The 25,338-nt window shown below is 42.8% G+C and overlaps 1 protein-coding gene across 2 annotated transcripts in view; it reads left to right on the top strand.

The window, feature by feature from the left end:
* Positions 1 to 25,338, top strand: part of cdkal1 (CDK5 regulatory subunit associated protein 1-like 1) — a 200,182-nt gene that overhangs the window by 108,066 nt on the left and 66,778 nt on the right. For both annotated transcript variants that reach the window (XM_068570623.1, XM_068570625.1), the window contains 2 exons: positions 3,046 to 3,212; positions 12,316 to 12,461. In XM_068570623.1, the coding sequence (XP_068426724.1) occupies positions 3,046 to 3,212; positions 12,316 to 12,461 (313 nt within the window). The remainder of the gene's footprint in view (positions 1 to 3,045; positions 3,213 to 12,315; positions 12,462 to 25,338) is intronic.

Genomic DNA, 25,338 nt, shown 5'->3' with positions numbered 1-25,338 from the left:
TTGATATACGGTTCTGCACTTGTCAGACATGCCGATGGTGGTATTCTCGGACGAAGACAAACACAGCTTACACACACACACACACACACACACACAGCTGTTGCTCCCCCCGTCCACAGTCCCACACCTAAGGGCTCAAACCACAACGCAGGTTCCACTCTTTATTTTTTTTACATTCGGCGTTAATGTTTTCCTGTCACTCCCTCTTTCCATCTGACGGTTTTGCACCGCTCCTCCCTGTGCGGTGTTTGCACTGCTGTGTCAGGCTCCAGTGAATGTTAATAGCTTTTCTTTTGGGGAGGGGGAGTATCCTGCTCTCCACCCTTGTTTACAACTGCTCCGACATCCAACTGCATTATAAGGTCACATGGAAACGGTCGAGGGGAAGGGTTTTGTTATCCGAACACGAGCAGAGTGGAAACTTCACGGGGTCATTTTCAAAAGAAACCACTTTTTAATGTTTCGCTTACTAACCCTAACGACACATCTTCAATGTTCAGATCGTATCAGGATGTTGAAATCTTCCTCGCGGTGCGAAGAACACCTCTTAAACTGGTGCGTATTCAGTGTCTCGCTTGCTCAAGGATACTTTTGCAGGCCACATACTCCCTTTTTACTCGACCACCTTGAATTAAATAAAATCCCACATTGAAAATATTTAGTTTTCATACTACGGTTTGCTTCCTATGTTCTTTAAATAACCTTCATTCTCCATTAAATTCTTTCCAATGATAAAAGCAAAAGTAATTGGTCGTGCATTATCAGATTTTCAACCCTTTTCTCTGCATCATACCCGCTTTGGTGATGAGTTTTCTTTTCAGTGATCGCTCCACCGTGCACATACTGCAACCAGAGGAAGCAGCTGTGTCGCGTGTATCAGAGCAGATAGAGAAGAGGCAGCATTTCCTGATGAAAGGGCCAACTTCTCTCTCCTCTCTCTGGCCAACAATAACACCATTGGCACACCCAACACAAAAGGGGACATAGAAACAGGCCAAAGGGGCAAATTACTGGGCAGGTTTATGGAGTTTATCTGAAGACCTACGTGTGACGACGGCCTTGAGTAAACACCTGAGCCGTTTTTTTTCCGAAGCGCCACCCTGTTCGAAAAAACGTAATTAACACAGGAATGATGTATTTCATCGCACACACACACACACACACACGCTTGTTGGCAGCATCATGCGTGTGGAATCACAGGAATGTTGTTTTTTTTTTTTGGAAGGAACCAATTTAGCTCCGATGGCACTTTCAATGCAGGTCTGGCCCCCGGTGTTCAGAGACCTATTGGCCGATATTATTCCAGGACCCGAGCTGTGACATAGAAAAGTGACGCGTGCTGGTGTAGCGGGTGGAGACCTTGGCAGCAGAATTGGCGCAACTCAGTCCAAAAACATGCTGACATACGCTGCCACGGTGAGTTTGCTGTCGGCACCCTCCTTCAGGCCGAAGTGATGAGAAAGATGTGGCACGGCAGCAAATCAATGGTACGATCGTCGCCAAACCGAGACACACTTTCATATAAATCAATGGCGGCTGATGATAACAACATCTCTGCGAAGAGGTTGACCTCCGGGTGAAGCTCCTAAATTGCCGACAATTGACGGCTAGCTTCGATCTGTTGCTAAAATAAGCTAATAACTGATAAAAAAGGAAAACGGTTATTATTCTTAGAGCAAGGTGGACTATGCTTTTGAGTAGTTCCACACTGAAGCAAATGAAAATAATGTCCTGAATGTTCTTGTGTGTGGTGTGTGTCGGTCTTCTGATGTGATCACGTGTGATTGATCGATGGTTTTAATGGCGCTTTTAGACGCGGATGGCTCCAGCAGTCATTAGCACACCGCTAACGTCAATGATGATGAGCCTTGGAATACTCTTTGACTCTGGACAATTATACTGTGATCATCTTCAATCTATTTGGCCTGTGCGTGCCGTTAAAACACAGTTTTCACGTTCTCTCACTCTCACACACGCACTCACACACACGTACACACACTTTCAAAAAAACACGCACGCGCACACAAACTATCCAATTAGCCAAAAAACACCATCTTTACTCTCTGAATGACCACATGCATCTCTCCGTCTGTCTCTGCACAGCTAACGATAATGAAGGTTGTGTGGTTTTCTGTGTGTACAAGTGCAAATGCATGTGTGTGTGTGTGTGTGTGTGTGTGCCTGCATGATATGATATGTCGTAACACATAGCTTAAGCAGACACTCAACCATTTCCTGAGCTGCAGCCAAATGACAGTTAGATCATTAAGCGCGAGCAGCGAGCGTTTCTCTAATTTAGCATGAAGCCGGTAGATCGTCTCCTCTCGCTGGACGCGACCTTCACACCGCACGTTTTAAGGGACTGGTATTTTTTTTAATACTTGTCAGTGACTGTCATGAGCCGGGTTGTGCTAAAGCCTTTGGAGCGTTTAGGCAACGACAACAAGAGACTCTTAAAGGTAAAGACGTGATAATACTTGAGAGAATCTGGCCAACGCGGTCAAAAAACAATCTATTTATCCTCAGGGAGGAGAAAAAAATTAAATATGGGTTCATTATCAGTAAAAAAAAGAATAGATCACTATAAATATGACTTTCTACAAGATATACGTTAAGTTTTATAGGAGCTTAGACTCAAATTAAATATAAAGGATGACAGTTTGTAACTGTTGATGCCGTAACAGCGACAGCAGTCTCCTCCATGGCGTCGGAGGCTCCGACCAGAGGCTGCGATCCACCTGAGAGTGTTTAACGCTCCGATATGTAGCTCTAGTTTGATCAATTGTCGACAAAAGGAGGCTTACTTTTACTGTAGGAGTGTTGTGATTGGTAAAACAACATATTTTAACAACACAGGGCCTGGATAGAGAGCTCTGCAGCGTTACGTTTGTGTGATTTGACTGCGGTCCGAGCTCTTAGGCTTCCTGCATGTGGTGCTCATGCTAACCACCCAGTTGCTTTTCATCCCATTTCTTGTGCCACTTGCTCCCACACAATCTAAGTGAGTTATTGAGCCTTTTTCTTGTTGTCTTTGTGTGTTTGCAGAGGGCGTGTGTGAGATCTGGCTGACCAGCGAAGACACGGGAGCTTACGGCAGAGACATCGGCACCGACCTGCCCGCCTTGCTGTGGAGGCTGGTGGAGGAGATTCCTGACGGCGCCATGCTGAGGCTGGGCATGACCAACCCGCCGTACATCCTGGAGCACCTGGAGGTACTCACCCAGCTTCCTCACTTCCTCCCATCTGCAAAGATAACAATAACCCACCGATGGAATACAACTAAAACACTCCAGAGGGTTTCCTTTTATTATCGTCGAGCTGTTGTCCCCGTAGTCTCTTGTACTATTGTACGATGCCTTTCTGTGAACAAGTAATATTGCTTTGCCGAGATTTAATAAACTAAATGCCTTTCTGTTTTGCTTACCAAGCAGTTTAGCCGCGGCGCTCGTCCTCCATTCATTAGCGCAGTTCATTCTCTTCTCTCCCTAATGAGTCAATTAAGGACCATTGTATCCTCTTTAGCAACCTCATTTTATCAGTCATTATTGTTTTCCCTAATGGAACAATGGACATTGTTATCCCTTCTCTCTCTCTCTCTTTTTTTCTACCTCCCTCTGTGGGAGAGAGTGGACCAGGCCTCTATGTGTTTTTCATTAGTTTCTGGAAGTGTTGGGTTGACGACATATTGCAGCATGTTAGCATTATTCTTGCACTATAAATGGACAATAGGCATCTCTGATCACTCTGCGGTCTTCCTGCTTTTCAACAACAAGCAGAGAGGAGACTTCTATTGAAAGATTGCCTTTCATTTGTACACTTTATGTCGTGGTCGTCCATAACCAGGACCATAACCCCTGTCCGACGAGTGAGTTTAAAGGGTACACACATTCCCAGCGGGTTTAAATAACGCAACAGAGCAGTGTGTGACACGGTAAGACACACACAAGGGGATACCCAGCGTCCACAGCTGAGCGGAGCGGTGTTCCTCAGGGTTTCGTTCTCCAAAGGGAGAGAGAGGCCAGTGAATTCAACTGAAGCAAAACTGTCAAATCCACGTTTGAGCAGGAAAAAGTCTCTTTATTTGAGCTTCGTTGAAGCACTATAAAGTGCTGCGTCTCAAAGCAAAGCTCCCGGAGTCTGCATGCCTGACTTTAATGTTTAATGTCCGCCTTCATCTCCTCATACTGGGGATTTTCAAGAGTAATAATCCAACTTTGACACCGTGTTTCTGTGCCGGCACACCGGTGTCCAAAGGTGTCACATGCATACACTTACCAGCAGAGCGTAGACGGGTTGAACTGGTAACTTTTAACTTTCATTTACTAGAGTTTTGCTAACTTTGATAACCAGACATCAACCTTCAAACTTGGGACTTGTCTGTGCTGCGTCATATGCGTCTCGACTCTGTGAACAGGGACATTAAAAGTAGCTCTCATATCTTTGGTGTGGGGAGATAATAATGTGCAATGAGCGAAAGATCAACACTTAATTGTCGCCACGTACCTCAGCGATAGTGCTCTGGGTTTGTACATTTAAAGTGCCGACTTAAGAGGATGAATAGAGCTGGGTAATTCAAAGAAAGGAGTGAAATTGAAATGGGGAGATTTTTTTTTTTAGGTTAAAGTGATTTATTAACACTCGTTTTAAACCACACAATACATCCTATTACGGCACATTAGCGTGTTTGCCTATTAGCATTCCCGGTCTCATCCCCGAGGATAATGGAGGAAATGGAGGAGGGAGGACGTGTGAAGGCTGAAACACGGCAGCGGTAACCTAGAAAACTGCCACCAAACTTCTTTTTTTGGGGTCTAAAAAAGAAACCACATGTACACAGATGTACTTTTGGATCAAACAATCAAGGAAGATTGCAGATAATATGACAGAAATGAGGGCAGAAATGAAGAAGAGGAAATGGGGATGAAGGCCCGGGGATAGAGAAGAGGGCTAGAAAGCAGTGGGAAAGTGCTGTGGGAAGCAGCAATGGAGGTTGTAATTAACCAGGGGTTAATGGAGGTGGCTAATTGTCCCCCACATGTATAGGTAGGCTTTCTGCTTGGCTACATTACAATTAAAAAGCCACCCTCCTAATGATAGGGAATAACAATTAACTGATAATTAGAAATATACTAGGACGACACACTAGTGTAACTCGGTGTGTGTGTGTATGTGTATATGTGTGTGTGTAAAGAATCATTTCATATGCTACCGGCCCTTTCATTGTTAATGTCCATTGAATTGAATTATATCTTTTTTTTTGCTTTAATTCCTCAGTCAATTAACCTACATAAAGAAAGATAAGAGTGCTCTTCTTTAACTTATCATTGTCATTTGTGGCTCCTGTCCCCTATTTAACTTTTATGCTCTCCTGTCTCCTCTCTCCTGTCTCCTCTCTCCTCTCTCCTCTAGTCCCACTTTCTGGAACTTTTCTACAGACTTTTAAATGATTGTGAACACAAAACGTAGAAACTTTCAATTCTTCTTCAAATTCTTCAAAAACTTCAGTCTTACTTTTTCCTTAAGTCTCAATGTTCTCTCTCTCTCTCTCTCTCTCTTTCTCTCTCTCTCTCTCTCTCTCTCTCTCATCCTTGCTTTTCCTCCTCTTTCTCCTTCCAGTTATTCCATTTCCGTAATTCGACATATTCTCGTCGTCACCGTTTTTTAATTCCCCCCTCTCGCCACCTTTAAACTCCTCTGACGGTGGCGGCAATCACGGCAATAACAACGGTGCGATGGTGGTGATGATGATGATGATTAGGCCGAATCTTTGAAGTCCTTCATCTTAAGTAAAGGCCAAATTACATCCCGCTGTCTGTCGTCTTTCCAATAACACCAGCGTCCCGCTGAATGGCTGTGATTGAAGCTCCACTTCCCTCTGGAGGATCTCCCTCTCTCACGCGGTTTCACTCCCATCAACACTTTCTGCACCATCTTCCCTTGTTTTTCTTTCTTCTCGACAGCCTCATAGCACCTATTTGCTGATTGGAGCGGTTAAAGGCACAATCGCTTCTCACGGGCCACTTGCCGCTGACATTTTAGTTGATTGCATCATGATGTCAGTGGACATTTTTACTTGAGTAGCTGCAGGTGAGAACGTCTCAGAACAATGCGAATATCTTTGTAGTTTTCACATTTATTCTCTTCACTTTTTTTGCTCTTTTTCTTTAATCGTTCCATCCATTTGTCTGCTTGTCCGTCCATCTGTCAATAAACGGCTAAGCTGCTGTCAAAACTGCAACATGGGTCATCCCACCGCTTAAGGTGTGTGTCTGTGTGTGTGTGTGCTTGTGCTTGTGCGTGCCCGTGTGTGATTGAATCTAGCATGCTAGCAGACTCGCTAAATGAGGTGTGAAAGTAGCCTCCTCGTACGCAGCAATCAGTCAGGCCGCGATGAATGAAATTGCAGTCGTCCATTAACTCATTTCAGTTGGACTGGAGACGCGACCGGCATGCCGACCGCGTTCCCTCCCTCTCTCTCTCTCCTCCGTCAGCTCCGTTTGACACTGAAGTGTGGCGAGCAAAGCGAGGATTCGACGTGACATTTCTCACGTTAATATTTTTGGAATCGTGCTTAAAACCCAAATAGGACTTTAAACACACGCTTTGTTCTCATCCGCTGGTTTTCATCTGGCTTCATTCAGCAAAATGCATTTTGCTGAATCCCAGAAGGATGATTGTGCGGCACGACAATGGACGGCATCTGTAATTATCTTTCCACATCTTTGGTTGTTTGTTTTTTTTAGCTTTTCTTTCTTTTTTCCTTCCCTGTAGACAGTGAGAGATGCGTGAAGGTTGATAAACTACAAAATACCCTCAACAAAGCGGAAAAACTCCGTCCTCTGCGTAGGCTGATATCTTTCATAGCCAAGATCCAAGCACTCACACACACACGCACAATCTCTCACCTTCACACTCAGATGTGCACACACCAGCACAGCTGTACGGGCACACGCTTAGACAGACACGCCCTCTCAGACCATTTTCATTTTAATGAAGCCTCGGGGAGCCTCTTCACATTAGAGGCCTAATGTAGCATCCTGTGAGGGACCAAATGGATGCTCGCGGTGAAGCTGTTCTGACTCCAGTGCATTATATTTTCTGAATTATCCGGGTGAATTTTGACTTCTGACGGATGGAAAATGGACTTGCTGGCTGCCTGTGCAAAAACAATCTTTGTTATCGCTTTTTCTTTTGGAGTAAAAAGAATTAAGATGCAATAATGCCAATGGAGTTAACTGAATTATCTGCAAGCTGTTGATGTAATCCCCAGCTTGCAGGAGGCATGCGGCCTATATGGTGGTTTTGTGCATTTAGTTTTATTAGAGGGACACTATGAACACCACACAGATGCTTATTAGTATGGTTTTTGTATTTCTGTGTAGCTGACAACACAATGCACGCAGCACAACGCAGTGTGACATTTACATCCTTGCACATGCACTTAATTCCTCCTTCACAGTGCGACGGGCTCGTTCCACTACAAGGAAAATGAAGTGCAGCCTGAAATGTTTGAGATGTTTGATACCGTTGGGAGCTCAGTGTGTGTGTCTGCTGCTGAAGACGCTTCCCGCTGATGTGCGGCACACACACACACACACACACACACACGGACCTGACTTATTATCCTGGGAACGGCTTGTAGCATCATTTTCTCTGCAGACTCCCCTGGGTGACCGCGGCTAACACTCTGTATGTTTGGGTTTGTGTCTCTGTCTCTGTGGTGTGTGTGTGTGTGTGTGTGTGTCTCTGTGGTGTGTGTGTGTGTGTGAATCCAGTCGGGTGCTACTTCTTCTGCCTTTTTAAATGTTCGCTTGAACCAGACTGTAATCCTCTCTGTCTGCGTGTGTTTGCACCATCTGTGTTGCGTGTGTTATTACACTGCACTCACCAACGCGTCCTTATGAAAAGATAACGTATGTGTGTACCAATATTGACTTTTTGGGAGTGATTTATCTTTAAGCTAACTGGAAATTGATGCATGCTACGAAGCGGCAACTTCAAAACACCGTCGCCATTTACAAATGTGATCAAGTAACACCGGCGTTCCCCGAGCAGAATTACTACTAGACTTAATAAAGTCGTTTTTTTTTGCACCGCACAATGAAACAGTTTTAATGTTAGCATTTACAGAGGCACCACAACACGTCCTGAGTTGTTTACAGGCGTGTTAATCCAGAAAGATTAGCGGTTCCCCCCTCGACCAGTTCCTGCAACGTCTTCGGGGAGGGTCGGTCACAATTAGTGTTTAATTGTTTAATCCACAGTCCACCTCCAATGCAAGGAGGAGGGGGATGAAACTCACGTAGCACACTTGTTCTCCGCCGTAAAAACAAACCAGGAGAAGGTCGTAAGGAAGAAGAGGAGACAAATAGACAAATGTGGAATATTTCAAAGGAATTAAGACGCGAATGAAAGGGTTTTATTCATCACTGAGGATGCTCCGAGCTAAAGCGTCTTTATCTGCTTTCGTTCCCTCTCTCTCTCTCTCTCTTTCCATGTGTGTGTGTGTGTTTTTTTAAGTCATATCTGATTTTACGGGTTAGATGTTGGACCATTTGAGCTAAGCCAGTTAAGATATGTGCGTTCTGGCTCATGTGTTAATCTGAGCTGATCAACCAGAGATGAAGAGATTATCTGTTTGTGTGAGCAACAATGTTATACTGCTTTACATCGTCAAGGCTGATACAAATATATATATATATATATATATATATATATATATATATATATATATATATATATATATATATATATATATATATATATCAAATAAAAAAGACCACTTGCACCATTTCTGGATTGATTTGTTAAAGCTGGTTGAATCCTACTTTGAGCTCTTTTAATTTTGGGCATCGCCGAGCGTTTTCACACTTCAGACTTCGCTTTACTTGTCTGTCGAGCGACAGTCAGACGTTGGAAAAAAAGGCCTGAAGTCCACGGGGATCGGTGACAAGAGAGATTGATATCCGTGTACAGTATAATCACTGGAGGATGGGATCCTCTCTGTCAGAGATAAAGATAAATGGCTTCTGTGAATGGAGAAGTCCTCCCCTTATAGATGAATCTCAAGTTGCTGTCATCGGTGCACTGCAACTCAACGTAGCATGCCATCTGTTGAGACCCCAACACACACACACACACACGATTGCACTGCTGCAGTCAGTGAGGAGTTATCATTGTTAGTGAACCTAATGACACTGCACATGGATATATATTAAAAAGACAGGGAAAAGCAACTTATTTCATCACCAGGAACTCAAAGAACTTTGGATTAAATTGCATTTTAAGTTACATTTACACATACGGACATCCTGTATCGCCACACACACACACATATAGTAACACAACATCACTGAGAAAATAGGAAAAAAGGTAGTTTTCTATATTTCTGTCGTTGAGCAGGTCGTACAGAGGATCTGGGGTACGGCCGTATCTTAATGTACCTTTTGTAACCCGCACATAATTACCATCAATCAGACCTGGCTGGTGGCTACTAGACGTGTATAATCAGGATGGAGCGCCGCAGTAACCAAATCGGGTCTCTTCAATGTACTAAGATGAAATATCAACTGTGTTATTAATGATAAGTGCAGACTTGAATAGTTCAAGCGCTCACTTTAGGGCTTATTGCGCAACGTCTGAATGGTGAAAAGGTTGCACTTCAAATGCTTTTAAAAGGCACGTGCAAAGTAAAAGTTTAGAAATCTACAGTGTGAAACCGCAGAGGTTTTGTTGTTTTGCAGACTAAAAGTATGGAGGTAGATTTGTGTCTTTTTTACGCAAGCACATTTCTAGTTTGTAAGTAAATTATCTCAACATTTTTGATAAAAAAAAAGTTATCTCTCAAAAAAAAAAAAAAAAAAAAAAAACAGCTCTCCAAAAATTAAATGTTCAAAAAAAAAATTCTCTCCCCCAAAAAATTTTCTCTCCCAAAATTGTTTTTTTCTTTTTTGAGAGCATTTTTTTCTCAAAAAAAAAACAAAAAAAAAAACACGCTCTCAAAAAAAAAAAAAAAAAAAAATTGCTCTCAATCCAAAAAGTTACAAGTGAGTTTTGGACGCTATTTTAGTTTTGAGAGCCTTTTCTTTTATTTGAGAGCGTATTTTTTGAATTGAGAGAAAAGATTGAAGATAAGATTAAAGATATGAAGGTAGACAAATCTACCTTCATATAAAAGGCTTCGCAACAAGAATGTTGACGTAAACTCAATAAATCAACAACAAGAAAGTAGAAGAATTTAGAAAACAACACATTGGCACATAACCACTCTCCGATGAAAGCATCTACAGTAAAAGTACATCAATTGCTCTTTCACTCACTTTCTGTCTCTCATATAACCACACACACACGCGCACACACACACACACACACACACACACACACACACACACACACACACACACACACACACACACACACACACACACACACACGCAGCAAACAGATTCCTGTCACCAATCAAGCTCCATTTTCAAACCAAATTAATTTGTTCTAATTTGGAGCTTCCAGTGGTCACCCCCTGTGGTGCACTGCAACTGAGCTGTGTGTGTGTGCGTGTGTGTGTGTGTGTGTGTGTGTGTGTGTGTGTGTGTGTGTGTGTGCGTACGGAGCATTCTACAATAGATCTTAATTGAGAGGACGGACTGCAATCAGCATATTCTTGCAGGAAATCATTAAATCATTTCTTTCTCTCCCTTTCTCTTTCTGGTGGTGATTAGCATGCTAATGATAGCACGCTGATTGCGTCCATCAGAAAAAATCTGACATCTGCGGTTTCTCCAGTTCTTTTTTACGGAGGGAATGAACGTAAGGATAAAGAAAAACCCGGCAACTCTCCCAATTAATGTGTTAAACAACACAAAATGTCACTCGATTGTTCTCGGTGAAAGTGTCGAGAGCTGAGACGGAAACACAGTTTAAAGTCTCCTGGATTTCCTGGAAAATCCCCCTTTTTTACCACTTTGCCTGGGTTCCCATAAATAACCTAAAGGGGGAAAATGTCAGATTAAATACAAACAGAAAATGTACATCTTCATTATTTGTTTATGACTACTTTGATTCAAAAAACATCTATTTCATAACATCTGTCGGCCATTTTCTAACGTGCAAAAGTGTTTTCAAGACTTAAAACCTGCTTTCTGTGTTAAAGAAGCTGCATGTATTATGTTGAACATGCACTTTGAAAGCAGAGAGGTTAGGAAAAGGCTAGTTGTATAATTATGTTATTAAATATAGACCTTTTCTTGTTATCCTCTCACTTTTTGTGATCCGAGATGTGGACCTCGATGCTTCAGTAAAAGCTCTTAACCCTCACTAGTTCAGCCTCGACTTATTGGACTTTAGACCCGTTGGGCACGCGGTTATTCTCGGTTAAGCTTTTCTTATACTTCTCCAATATAAAGAAAGAACATCAGAGAGATGGAGGGAACGTATAGAAGGAGTGAAAGGAGTCCGTGAATAGGCAGGAAAGGTGCTGAATGGAGCGTTCGTTTTATTAAAAGCTAGCAGCTGTCACTCATCACCACAACTTCACCTCTTCTTTCTGTTTGACTTCATATAAGGGTCACGTAAAATACCTACAGTTAACTTTTTCTACAGATTTTAAAGGACATCAACCTTATTTCAGGCCCTTTCCTTTGGAAATGTCATCCCCAAAGTAAAAAGTGTGTATCTCTGCAACCACTAGGGCTGTTTGAATAATGTTGGTGTTAATAATAATAAAAGTTACACATGTGAGATGTTGTTCAGATGTGTAAATATCAGTCTACATGCATTTTTTTGTTCTTCATAAAACAAGCTATGATTTACAGTTTGATATAACAGAATAAACTATTTTACGACAGTTTACATCATTTTAGTATTAGTTAGTGATGATAAGTGAGTGAGTTTTATGCGCTCTGCTCATGTTGATAGTTATGCAGTAGTTTCATTAAGATTTGTGTTTTCAGGCCGTCTGTGGTGGAAGAAGGTTTGAATACATTCAACATAGTTTTAGTTTTCTCTGCACTTTCATACGATGTATGTTGTTAGTGGACAGCGTGTGCCTTGCAACATGTGAATTTTTACTTTTCTGATTGTAAATGTAACCGCATTAAAGTGTCCTTTTCTGTTTTAACTCGTTTTATTTCAACAGATCTGAACATCTGCTGCTCAGCAGTTGTTCTCAGACATGTAACATGTAGACAAACTCACACATGCACAGTGTTCACCTCCATTGCCTCTGAAACATCTAACCCTTTCATACATCTCTACTCTCTCTCTCTCTCTCTACTCTCTCTCTCTCTCTCTCTCTCTCTCCCCCCTCTGTCTCATTAGGAGATGGCTAAGATATTGAATCATCCGCGCGTCTACGCCTTCCTTCACGTCCCCGTCCAATCGGCCTCGGACAGCGTCCTGATGGACATGAAGAGAGAGTACTGCATCGACGACTTCAAAAAAGTGGTGGACTTCCTCAAAGAGAGGTAAGACGTGGAGTCCTAATGGGCTCCTGATGCTGCGGCGAGGTCTTCTTTCATTTAGCCTGGCTTTTTGGAATAACCTTTAAAAGACAGTCAAATTATTACACCGCGTGTGCGCGACTACATCTGTGAACTTTGAAATGCCGACGAGTGGGTGCCTGCACCGCCGAGTTGTTAATGACGGCTCAGAGGTGTTTATTTAGAGGATTTATCTCCACATTGTTCTCTTTTCTTGTCTCTGGTTCACACACGGGTGAGACTACGTACGCGTGAATGTTTATATTTGAACTGCACTTGTGTAATTGTAACACAATGTTCCTTCGTTCCTCGTTCTGCCACCGCTGTCAGGTGCATACGCGCTTCATCAGACCCATGATAAATGGGATGAATGGGACGTGTTCGCCGCACAAATGTCGAAAGACTGCGGCGATGTCGACTTTTCTAGACCTTTCTAATGTCTCTGCCTGCAGTCTTTCCCTCTTTATGTCAGCTCGCATTGAGCAGGACGTTGCTTTGCAAGGTTGTACGTATTTGAAACATGGAATTAATAGACGCATTGAAAGATATCCGACCGCAGCGCTGTTTTGAATAGCGGAGCCTTGACTCCTGACACACTTTCACGTTCAAGCTCTTTCCAAAAAACGTACACAGAGCGAAACATGCGCCTTCCTGATGTGGATGAAAAACAAATAACTTGATCGTAACGCACGGATCTGACCTTTTTGACAACGCACAAAAGAGAATAAATGATGCAAACGTAATCTTTTACTGTATGAAAGATAATCTGACATGGACTTTGAGTACGAGTAATTACGGCAGTGCACGTCAGGGGTGGTGCACGGCTATAGAATGGATGCTATGATAATGCGTTATGAAGAGATTCATATTGAAATGAGAGTCAAGGCAGAGAGGACTCGGATCTCTCGGCTTTATTGTTTGATTTAGAAGAGAGATCCTCATGTGTGCCGTGGTATATAAAAGCATGTAATTGCTTTTGCCAGATGATCATCTTTTATCCCTAGATGTAAATGACACAGTTCATGTTTTGAGATTAGTACGGTATGAGGTATTTCTGCCGCTTTTGATTATATACGTCGGAGATTTACAGAAACGGTGAGTTAGAGACTGAGTTGGGACTTTGTTTTAGGAACAAATCACAGGATAAACATGGAAATCTCATCCATATCCAGATGAGCATGAGAGCGTAAATCATTCAGCCCAACGGATACGGGTTAATAATCCAGCGTGCACTTCCTGTTGAATGCACACACACATACGCACACACACACACACATCGTATGTCAGGGCCATGAGTGTTTGAACTGTGACACAATTGTTCTTATTTTTTTCTTTACGCAACTTTTTTACACAGATTTCAATGTAAGTGAAACTTTAAACTTCCTGTTCAATTATGCACACACACACACACACACACACACACACACACAGTATGTCAGCGTCATAAGTATTTGAACGGTGACATAATTTTTCTTTTCTCTTTACGCAACTTTTTTACACAGATTTGAATTAAAGTGTCGACTTTCAGCTTTAATCAATCAATGGATATAATGGATATAACAACACTTTCTACTATGTACTACTAAAGTACACTTCAACCACACATTGACTGCTTTATTTCAAATCCACAACAGTCGTGTAAATGTGCAAAATTTGAAAAAATGGGTCACAGTCCAAATACTTATGGCCCTGACTGTATATATATATACATGTACGTATACTGCATGTGTCTTTTTGATGCTGCAGATTAGTCATTTTGTGAACATGGTTTGCTCTCAGCAGATGAGATGAACTGCAGCAATCAATAGATTTAATGTAACTGCTTCATGTGGGTCAACGTTCAAGCCATAGGCTTAAACACAACATGTAACTCTGAGTGGACAGGACTTGTATCCAGGTCACTGTACAGCTCTGTGCATTGAGAGCTTTTTGTATTTAACTACATGGACTGTGTGTGTGTGTGTGTGTGTGTGTTATTTGTGCGTCCGTCACTCTGTGAGTCAGTACGTCTCTTTAGATCCCTCTGACACACTTTCCTGTGTGTCTCGTTTCACCTCTCGCTCCACACACTTCTTCCCTCGCGGCGCTGTGGAGAAACCCACCGACTCAAACACCAGCTGTTTGCTTGTTGCCGTACAAGTTGCACTCACAACTGCACACTTAACAGTTGTATTACTGTCTATACTGGTCCATGATCTCATGGATTAGCAGCAGTGTTTCTTAAAACAATGATAACCCTCTTCTTGTTTTCTACAAAAAACTAAAACAAAGAGAGGGACAATCTTCTAAACTGTGATCACTTTTGTTAATGTGAGACACATTAACAACTTAAAACGAGTATTATGGGAATGATAGATCATATTGAACATGCTACACATAGCATGCTTCAGAGCTTTATAATCCTATTTGCCTCATTGGATTTCATTTGCAAGTTTTTTTGTTTTCGAACAGACATTTTCTTTTTTCCTCACTTTTTTACTCATCTTGTCTTCAGTGTGTAGTTGTGTGTCTGTGCGGGTGACGGGTCTATGATCGCGTGTGTCTTTTAGCACTGGAAGCCTCTGATTGGACGCCGTGTGCGGACATTTCTTCCACTGGAGCTGAAATCTTCACCGTCCCTTTAAATCTTCCCCTTTAAGCTCCTTCTGAAGCGGTCTCGAGTTGAGTGATGCTGCTGTGTTCGCTTAAACACTGACTCAGATGCTTATCTGTGTGTGTGTGTGTGTGTGTGTGTGTGTGTGTGTGTGTGTGTGTGTGTGTGTGTGTGTGTGTGTGTGTGTTGCATTTCTTTATTGGCCTTCAGCTGTTTAGCCTGGAGTTAAAGGTCTCTCCCTGTCTCCACTTGTTTTTTTAGTGTTCAATGGAAATTCAAACACAGTGACAATCTTAACACACTCTGGCAAATGGTCATGGGAGACACGCAAAGGCCAGACACACGCACACACACACACACACACACACACACACACACACACACACGTCACATGCAGGGTAGCACGTCATAAGATCTTGTTTACATAAACTGTCTGGCTACCCTTGTGTGTGTGTGTTTGTGTGTGGTTACTCAATTTCTGGCTTCTGTTACTTAAACACACACATTTAAATACACACACACACACACACGGGGCGATGTCAGTTGTGTGAAATCTATACACGTAGTACACATTCGGTGGTCTGACCCATTTGGCTGCAGCCGTAACGTCCAGAGTCTGGGAGAGCGGCCAGGCGCCGGACCAGCCAAAAAACACACTGTGTGTGTGTGTGAGAGAGCGAGTAAGAGAGTGTGTGTGTGAGGAATACACTCAAAGTAACAAACTGTCTTTATTTTGTTGAAAGAAGTCTTTTTAAAGCACCTGATCCTGAGATTCAGGGACTTTTAAGAGACGCTAGAGACGGATAACGACTAAAAAAAGTAATGAGAGTCCCCAAAAATCATCCGGTGGGTTTGAAAAGCACATTTTCTGAAAAGAAAATACCGACATGACGTCATAGTTATCTTCAGATTTTCAACTTTCCGACCGTGCGTGACAAATACATGAATAAAACTCTCTGGAAAAGCTACTGAGAAGCCTCTTGATGGACTCGGCAAACCAAAAGGCACGCGACAAAAACTATGAGCTGCTTGACACCGACAGGAGAGGACAAGATATGCTGTAGATACATCAATAGTTTAATATGTGTATATATTACAGTGAAAAACGAGGCCACAGGTGAGTAAAATGTGACTTGAGAGGGTCAACCGTCTTTTAAAAGTATTCATTCGCGTGTTTGTGTGTCCCTTTTTGTCTCGTTGGGTTTATAACAAGTTTGAATGTGACTTAGTTTTGTTTGCACCAATACGTTGGCCTTTTTATAACTCAAACCTTTAACTTGGAGTAGAAGACCCCACACCGTGCTCTGTGTGTGTCACAAAGGCTTTTCACACTGATGCTCTCATGCAAACCTGAACAACTCAAGGTAAAGTGTGTGTGTGTGTGTGTTTGTGTGTGTGTGTGTGTGTGTGTGAGTAAGACTCACAGGTAGCTGTTAATGCAAATTCTCAGTTAGTCCTTTGTAAAGTTCACCTCTTAAGAATGTAGCAGACGGGAACCTTGTGCCGGTATGTGTGAGGTCAAAGCTTATCTGACTGACACACACACACACACACACACACACACACACACACACACACAGGAGAAGACAAATGTATTTCTCTTCACAAACAGTTTGATGCCACCAACGCTGCAGAGGTCATGCAGGTCCAGACGCCTCTGGCCTTGCTTATCAGAGAGAACAAACCAGTTTGCACACATACAAACAGACTCACGTCAGACCTCCTCTTCTGCACATCGCTCATGGCCGAGGCTCCTGTTGTCCGTTGCAAACTCAAAGCAACATTTATTGAGTCATTTCTATAAAGGTGGTTGATCTTAAGAGCCTTTCCTCTATTTGTGTTTCATGCAGTAAATTTTACCCTGACAAATATCCAAATAGAACAAATGCCAGTGGAAACTAAACCGAATCAAAGTAATTAAGTATTAACAGTATTTCCCAGGAGACAATCGAACACTGCACTCTGGAGGAAAGTACATTTTTCACACCGGTGATCTCCCGACAGCTCGTTCGAACACTTTGATTTGTTTCTGCACTCAAACATGCAGAGAGTTTAAAGGCCCGTTGAGGGTTCAGAGCCCAAAATCACCCGTCACTGGAAGCTCGTTCACACTCATCAAAGAAAGCCGACCGCAAAGCCGAGGCTCCGCTGACCCTTTATTGAAGTACGTGGAGGAAGAAAATCAATTGTGCGTCGCTTCAGATTGTGGTCGTCATGAAAGCCAGAGAGGAGAACAATGAAAACACCACTGCAACAACGCAAAGTGTGTGTCTTTACCCCGTGTTTCCACCATGTTCAGTCCATTCATCGCGTGTCTTTCATTCTCTCATGACCTTATTTTCTTTTTAATAGTATAACTTCATTGTTCTCTGCTTTTATATTCATCTTCATTCACACGGCAAGTTTTCTCAGGCTTCAAGCCGTCCACATCCTTGGAGAGGAAAAAAGGCATTAAACATACCCTTTGAATGACACAACTCATTTTTTTCCAAGTTGTTATAACAAAATGGTTTCCCGCCGTGCATAATTCGAACAATCAGCGTAATAATTATTTCATTAAAACGGTTCATTTGTCCTCGTCTGCCAACACGGGCCGTTTTCTTTTTTCTTACACCCCCTTTTCTCTCTGCGTCTATCAATTAAAATCACATAATGAAGCGCAGTCTTTATGCAATGATGTATGGAGGAAATCCTGTTATGGTGGAATAAGGCTGTTACAGGGTGAGCCGACGTCGGCCGGTGGATTTTCCTCAGCTGTTTCCCTAAGTTTGCCGTAATATCCGGGCTGATGCTCCCCTCCCCCTTCCCCCAAACTACTCTCGAGGATTAAGTGTCAATCCACTGAGGCCCGGAGATGAAACGCCTGGAAAAGAATAGTAATGCATCTGTGGGTTTGGGGATTGGTGTTGCATATGAGCCGAGGAGCAGAATCTGGCTATAATAATGTTGAACTTTGGGGTTAGTTGGGTTGAGCAGAAGGGAGGTGGGGGTGTAAGCCACCGTGTTGTCGGGGTTTCCCCCCCTCGAGGCTGCTGGGATTGTTTCCCCTGGAGGTTATTTGCGAATAGACTCTACAATCTCACCCCTCTTCGTTTTATTAATCACTTCACTCTTGATGTTTTAGGTCTCCGGCTGCAATAGCCGTGGAATATTTACGCTCCCAAAAGGAATGAGGACTCGCGAAGGTCAACAGGTGATTCATGTGCGTGATCTCAGCAGCTGACCGCGACGATGACCTTCGACCTCCCAACGTGACCTTAAGGGAGTCCAGCTCTCCTCCCTTTGAGCACTTAATCCTCGCTCCGCTTCGTTTTTATTGCACTTCTTAATTTTTCTTAGCTCGTCAAATCACTTACAACCTTTTACATAACTTGGATTTTTTCCCGTAAGGCACCAATAAACTTGTTTTGAGAGTTACAAAAAATACTTTCCATCCTTTAAACTGCAACAGAGAGCCGTGTCATTGTCTTTAAAAGTCTGTTTCACAAACTTAAAACACTCTGTGAAGGGAAGAGAACATTTCATCACTTCAGCTGGTTAAACATCTTGATGATCAATAGAGCTAATATTCATACTTCATATTCACAAAGTGGTGCGTTCCAATCTGGCTCTTGATCTCCTTTTTTTTATTGTTTTATTAGTGGCTGACGACATTATGGAAGCACCTCAGACAGAATATTCATTGACATCGCAAAATCTGTCTCCGTCTGTACTCCAACGCGACAAACGTTTCCCCGGCTGGCGCTCGCGTTTCCACCTTTTGTCTTCCAGCAACAAAAAAAAAACCACTTCGTCTCGCAAGATTCAAGAACAAGACTTCTCCTTTTGAGATGTCAGACACTTAAAATAACAACCAGAGCTCGTCAGTAGAAGAAACGAGCGCTTGCAGTGAAGTGAAGGACCGTGGCAGCTCAGTCAGCGGTGGCCGGCCGCGGCGCTCTCACTTAACGCTGGACCGCTTCCAGATTGTGTTTTCTGAGTAAATACCAACGTTAAACATGAATTAATAACTTGTTCTCGTGCGTGTGTCTGGTCCAGGCCTGATCACACAGTCGAGACGGCCATGTGTCTCTTTTAGAGGTGGCAGAAATGAATTTACAACAAAATACAATCCACGTTTTATTCAGAGGTTATCCCTTTGTTCGTGTAATTGTTACTTTACGACAACTTCTTTGGACGGAAGCTTTCAAACACGTGTCTAATTTATGCAAAGACTCGTTCCTGAGATGTTTTTTCCCCCTCCATCTGATCCGCGAACCCTCCGTCAATTGATCGTGCCGACGGCACCTTAAACGTCGACGGCGTGTTGGCACAGCGGCGCTGTGGCTGCTGACATAACTCGTCGATGATCAACTTTCTGTCTGTCTGCGCGTTTCCGTCTCACTGGAGTGTAGCAACGCTCTCTCTCCAAACGGCGCCAAGACTGTTCTCTGTTTGTGTGCGTGTGTGTTTGTGTGTGTTAGTCATCACTATATCTGTTAGTCACAGGGTTGTGTATCAAACCTCCCTGGGTTACGGCAGGACACGAGCATCAGTAGCGTGACTACGCCGCCGTCTGCGTGTGTGCAGATCGGAGCCAGTCTCCGGCTTTGTTGTTGAAGAAATACCGTCGTGAGTTTGAAAAGACACACACACACACACACACACACTCACACACATGCACTTAAAGGTTTAAGGTATCAGCTAGGGCTAATGTTTCACTGCAATAGTTAGTGGGAGGGTGGAAGCTCCCTTGAGGCATTGCGGGGGGGGGGGGAACTAAAAGCTATCAAGAAAAACAACAGAAGAAAGACAAGAGAGGGTAAAAAGCGAGGGAAAGAAGCGAGGGAAAGAAGAAAGGCGGGAAGAGAGTGGCGAGCGAGACAGGATTGCCGCGTAAACAATGATGGCACTCGCCAACCTCCCCCTCCCCCCCCTCCTTTCTCCTCTCTTTTCCCTGCAGCTGATCATTTAGAAAGTAAATGAAATGCGGCTGTGAACGGTTTCTCTGTCTTTAAATTCTTTTTTTTTAGCCACGCATCTCGAATAAGAACCTCGGGATCTTTTTTTTTTTTAAATACAAAACGTCGATGTGCAACAGGTGTGAAAAGAGGCTTAAGAAGGATTTTAATGAATGGAAGAAAAATGTGTCGTCTTCCTTGAGCTTTGGAATTAAGCAATCCGCCCCGAAGGCCAGAAGACGATGGCTCCAAGAAAATAACAGATAAATTGAAATGACAAACATCCCTGTGGAATTACAACAAAATAAACAGGTGGTTGTTAGTTGGAAAACGTCAAGTTTGTAAAGAAATACATAAAAATCCTTAGTTTAAAAAGAGATATGTGCATTCATTTAGCGACCACGTTCCCAGTTGAGACGGTCTAGCTTCCATACAGAGACGAGAGACGCAGTATCATTTTAATAATAAGGGGAAACAGCATTTTCAGATGATCTCTCTTAGTTTTTGTGTGAAAAAGGAGCTTAGCGAGAAACGTTCAAAGCCCCGGCTACTTCCTGCCCCTCAACGCAGCCGACCAATCACGGTGAGGATATGGCAAGTAGGCGACACCCCTTAGAAATGACGTCTGTGTACTTTTGGTGCACATGAGAAAAGTCGCACTGATTCAGACGTTTGTTGCAGTATGACTGTGCACAAATTGAACGTGTGTGTGTGTGTGTGTTACGTACACACACAAGTCAACGGCGGTGTGTGTCTTCTGGATGCTTCTGCGCTCACCTTACTGCCGTTGTTTTAACGCAATCAGGAAACTGCGTGTATGCGCTCATTGCTTCCACCTTTCCAACAGTATTTCTTTATTCCCCGTGTGTTTCTGTATTACAGCCCCGTCTCACTCACACACAACTGAAGCAAAGCGGCGTTTTCCACCAGGTGTGATCTACCTGTTGAAGGAAGATAAACCTAAAGGAGCAAGATTTCCGTCCAGATACCTGCGGGCCTGATGTGTGCCGGTGCTTGTTTGCGCTGCTGCGATCCGCTTCCTCGTTGATGTTTGTGTTTGTGTATGGAAGTGATTTAATTCAGGAAGGAGAGACGGGGGAGGAGGGAGAGAAAGAGAGAGGGAGAAAGAGAGAGAGAAAGGGAGAGAGAGAGTCTCCCTCTCTGCCTACATACCTGGCTGCATGTGTCAGTAAGTCTGGTGGTGTCAGTTGGCTCCGTTTAAACAAAAGGAAACCACGAGTCATTAACTTCACAACAAGTCGACACCGAGGAGTGTGTGTGTGTGTGTGTGTGTGCGTGTTGAGAAAGAGAAATGGCTTGTGGATAATGACTCCTGGCTGCTCCTAACATATCGCCGTTTTATTGACATTTCCTCTGGATTACCACATTTCCTTTCCACAACACACACACACACACACATACACACAGGATATGCACAGCTTCACTATAATTACAGGAGTAGTGTTAATTCATTATTAAGTCTCCCAGACCTCAGAAGCTATCCTTCCTTCCTGTCTTGAGAGAGATTAGAGCGTCTGAGTCTGTGTGTGTTCTGACAGGAGAGATGTTCTGATACCATTTTTCTTTTTTTTTTCCTCCTTTCTGATACCGATCCTGCGTTTGCATACCGGCCAATACCAAGTTCTGATCTGATACTAGTGCTTCAAAGAATGTCTGACATGCATCTCTAAAACATGTCAGAGCAGTTAAGCTCTTTGCCTCCCGGTGGCCAAACAACCCGAGCCATAAAAACGCCAGAATACTTCAAAAAAAGAACACTTCCTATCAATTTAAGGTCAAAAAACACTGCGAGCATTGTCGCACAGATGTTATATTTCACGCCCGTTGTTTCATTATCAGCTTATCTTTTTCATGACAAATGAAGTTTGTCGGTCTGAAGCGGTGAGTCAATATTGTCCCTGACTAACTGACTATAGTTTATCATTGTGGTTTTTCATCAATGAAATGCTTTAAAGTCGGTTTGACTCACGAGCTTCAAGGTTATCTCGGCTCCTGAAGGACTCGCAGGTCATGTTTGAGTTACCACATTGTCCTCACTTGTGCCACATTTTCTCTATTTGCTTTATTTTTTTTAGCTCCATTTGAACAAGTCATATTTGTAGACAAGTATGGGAAAGCACGTTGACTTGTTTCCCACGTACAAACTCCGCCAAATCCAAACTAAATGAGATTAAATTACCTCGAGACGCCGACTGTTTGATCTGGTTTTGTTCACTTATTCAGATTCTTCCATCTCGGATTTGAAAACGTCTGTGAAACTTTATTCTTTAATTCTTTTATGGGTCATGAATTAAACATGTATACACATGTATTCATATATATGTATGCATATATACATATATGTATGCATATATACACATATATATGTGTATATACTTTCATATGTGTATCGGGAAGGGAAAATACGATATCTGAACACTTGTATCTTAAAGCAATAGATTGGTTACTTACAAAGGCTAGCGTGTGTATGCACAGACACACACACACACACACACACACACACACACACACACACACACACACACACACACACACACACACACCCATTCAATTAAATGAAAAATATCACATTATGGATGCTACATATTTGCACACTTGTGCGCTATTGTTTCTAAGAACATGCACATTTCAAAGGCTGACCAAATGGTAGGAGAACACACACACATACACACACACACACACACACACACACACACACACACACACACACACACACATCTCACCAGGTATGTGTGCTGTATTGTGCGTAAGGTACAATGAGAACAATGTCTCAGCAGCATGTAACGAGGCAGTAAAGTGTTAACTTCTGGAGCGCCTGCCCCCTCCCAGTGTACACACACACACACACACACACACACACACACCAAGAAGGTGAGCTGAAACTCAGGTACATGTAGGAACACAGTCGCGTTTCACCGGCCGGCTCGCCTTCCCGTCTTCGTCATATCGCGTTTCTCTCGCTCTGCGTTTTGAGTCACGCGGCCGTTTAAACTTCACAGTTGATGGACTGCAATCAGTTTGTCAGCGGCAGCTTTTGTGTTGCGGACGTGTGTTTCTAAATTATGGTACACTGTCGTCTCCAGGGAGGGGGAGTGGGAGGGAGGGAAATGTGCCGCCAAAATAGTAAGCTTGAAGGTTGAGTAATGTTTAGCAGTGTTAGTGATTAAACCCTGAGGAATGCCCTCTTACCCCATACAATTTGAGTTTATCCCTTATTAGTGTCCCTTGGGTTTTATAGGGACTAAACCTTGGCATTTAGACTGGGAGAGGAATATTTCTAACCATGATATCTTCTGCACTATGCAAGCTTTACTATCATATACTTATGTACAAGAAGGAGATGGAACATATCTTGCTTCTTGCACATGGTCTTATAAGGAGTCCTGACATTTAGGAGGTTGGATAGAGAAAGTATAGGAAACAATGGATGGAAGGATAATGGTAGTCCTTTCCAGTTTTTTTTAAACTTAGCATTATATCGCTAACATTCAGTCACTCGGCTTGTTTACCGAAATGAAGTCAATGAATGAGAAATGTAAAAAAAAAAACTTATTTAGCGGTAAAGTGAATGGAAAATATAGTTTTCTCATCATTTGTCCTGTTGCATTTATCAAAGTTGTGGCTTATTTTTCTGGAGGACTCGCATATCAGATGCTAATTGATTTTCCCTGACAGGTTCTTCTTCACTTTCAAGAAGAAGAGAAAAAAAGCCCATATGACGCTGCGCTTGAGCTCGAGTGACTGTCGGCTTAATGATTCATAAAATGATTAGTTGGGTAAAAATAATTAGTCGGTTAATTACCGAAAACTACCAACTTCACCATAAATCTTAAGTCTTTTCCCGAGAGCGAAAGCGCTCACCCGGGTTCCTGTTGCTACTGCGCTCGTGGTTTCACGTCTTTTTCTCATCAGCATAACTGTATCTAACATTGATTTAGACTCTTATTGCTCAGGGATCTGAACACAGTGGGCAACAAACACCTTCAACCTGTTAAACCGTGGAACCAATGGTGTCTCCAGACCTCCTTTTTCCCTGTGTTTGAGCCGTCGTAGGAACCCAAGATTAATTCCAATACTTGTGTTTATTGTATGTATTTGTTCAGCAAAGTCTCGGGAAAAAAATGTATATCTGCAAAAAAACCAATATTTTAATCGTAACTATGAACATCCAGCATGATATGAGCCAGATTCCACCAAAATGCCTCCTGGAGCGTCAATAAGACACCTTTTGGGAAAGATTAGGACCTAAAGAATCAGAATCTGCAACAAAAATCACAATAAAACAAAGAGTTTCAGTCAAAAAACTGTGTCGTTCGGTTCAAAAATGAAAAAAAAATGACGTATTTTATGCCAAAAGATTGTCTGAATGGGGCATGCTGGGACTTAAAATAGCCTTGGTTTCCAAAACTGTAAAATATTTCCAATATTGCTCTTTTTTGACTATCCAGAGTCACTTTCATCATCATAGAACATCCACCTTTATATATATATAGATATATAGATATATAGATATATAGATATCTGTACAAAAGAGAATCACAGTGCAGCAATTCATGTAATCGTCTACATTTCCATCCTCCTGCAGACGAGCCGATTACTTATTCGCTCTTATGTGCAGCGTTCATCTGCTGCTTTGATGTTATCTGTCGCTGTGCGGGTCACACAGCGGGACGGCGTGATGAATCACACACTGCGGGCGTGTCAATGAAGGTTGGCTTAAATTGAAATAAAGTGCAAAGGTACAGTCCATTAAACGCCCGGCTAGACAGTCAAGAGTGTCGTGCCTTTGCTCTGCATCCCTTCTTAGGCAAAGATATATACAGTATTTATAGGTGTGTGTGTGTGTGTGTGTGTCTCCTCCCTCCCGACTAATGAAATGTGTATGTGTGTGTTCTAATTACTCTTCTCCCGGGCTAATGAAGTATGCACCGTGTCCGCGTGTGTGTAAGCGTGTGTGTTAAATTGAACTGCGTTTCCGCTCGGCCGTGTTTTCAGACCGTTTCATTAAATGATAAAGTTTTTCACCGACGACTCCGGCGGGATCATTATTTACTCGGCCGTCCGTTCGTCCCACCGCGAGCCGCCTCGATCTTTAACAAACGAGACGGACGGAGGTTATTTTGCGCCGCGCGTCTCTGAGACAAACGACTCGGCGTTCCCTTAATGGACTCGACATGTTCACACACCTGCTTTGGACTTTTATCCAATAGCCGTTGTTTATCTGTCGGGAAGATAAAGAGATAGACTTTGCCTTAAAAAAAGAAGGATAACCATCACACATTGTTGATGGCCATGTTTTCCCCCCATT

This window comes from Clinocottus analis, unplaced genomic scaffold (genome assembly GCF_023055335.1).
Source record: "Clinocottus analis isolate CAN_PGR_092001 unplaced genomic scaffold, fCliAna1.0.p SCAF_9, whole genome shotgun sequence".
Taxonomy (NCBI): Eukaryota; Metazoa; Chordata; class Actinopteri; order Perciformes; family Cottidae; genus Clinocottus; species Clinocottus analis.
Note: the sequence above shows the minus strand (reverse complement) of the source record. Positions and strands in the feature narration are given on the sequence as shown.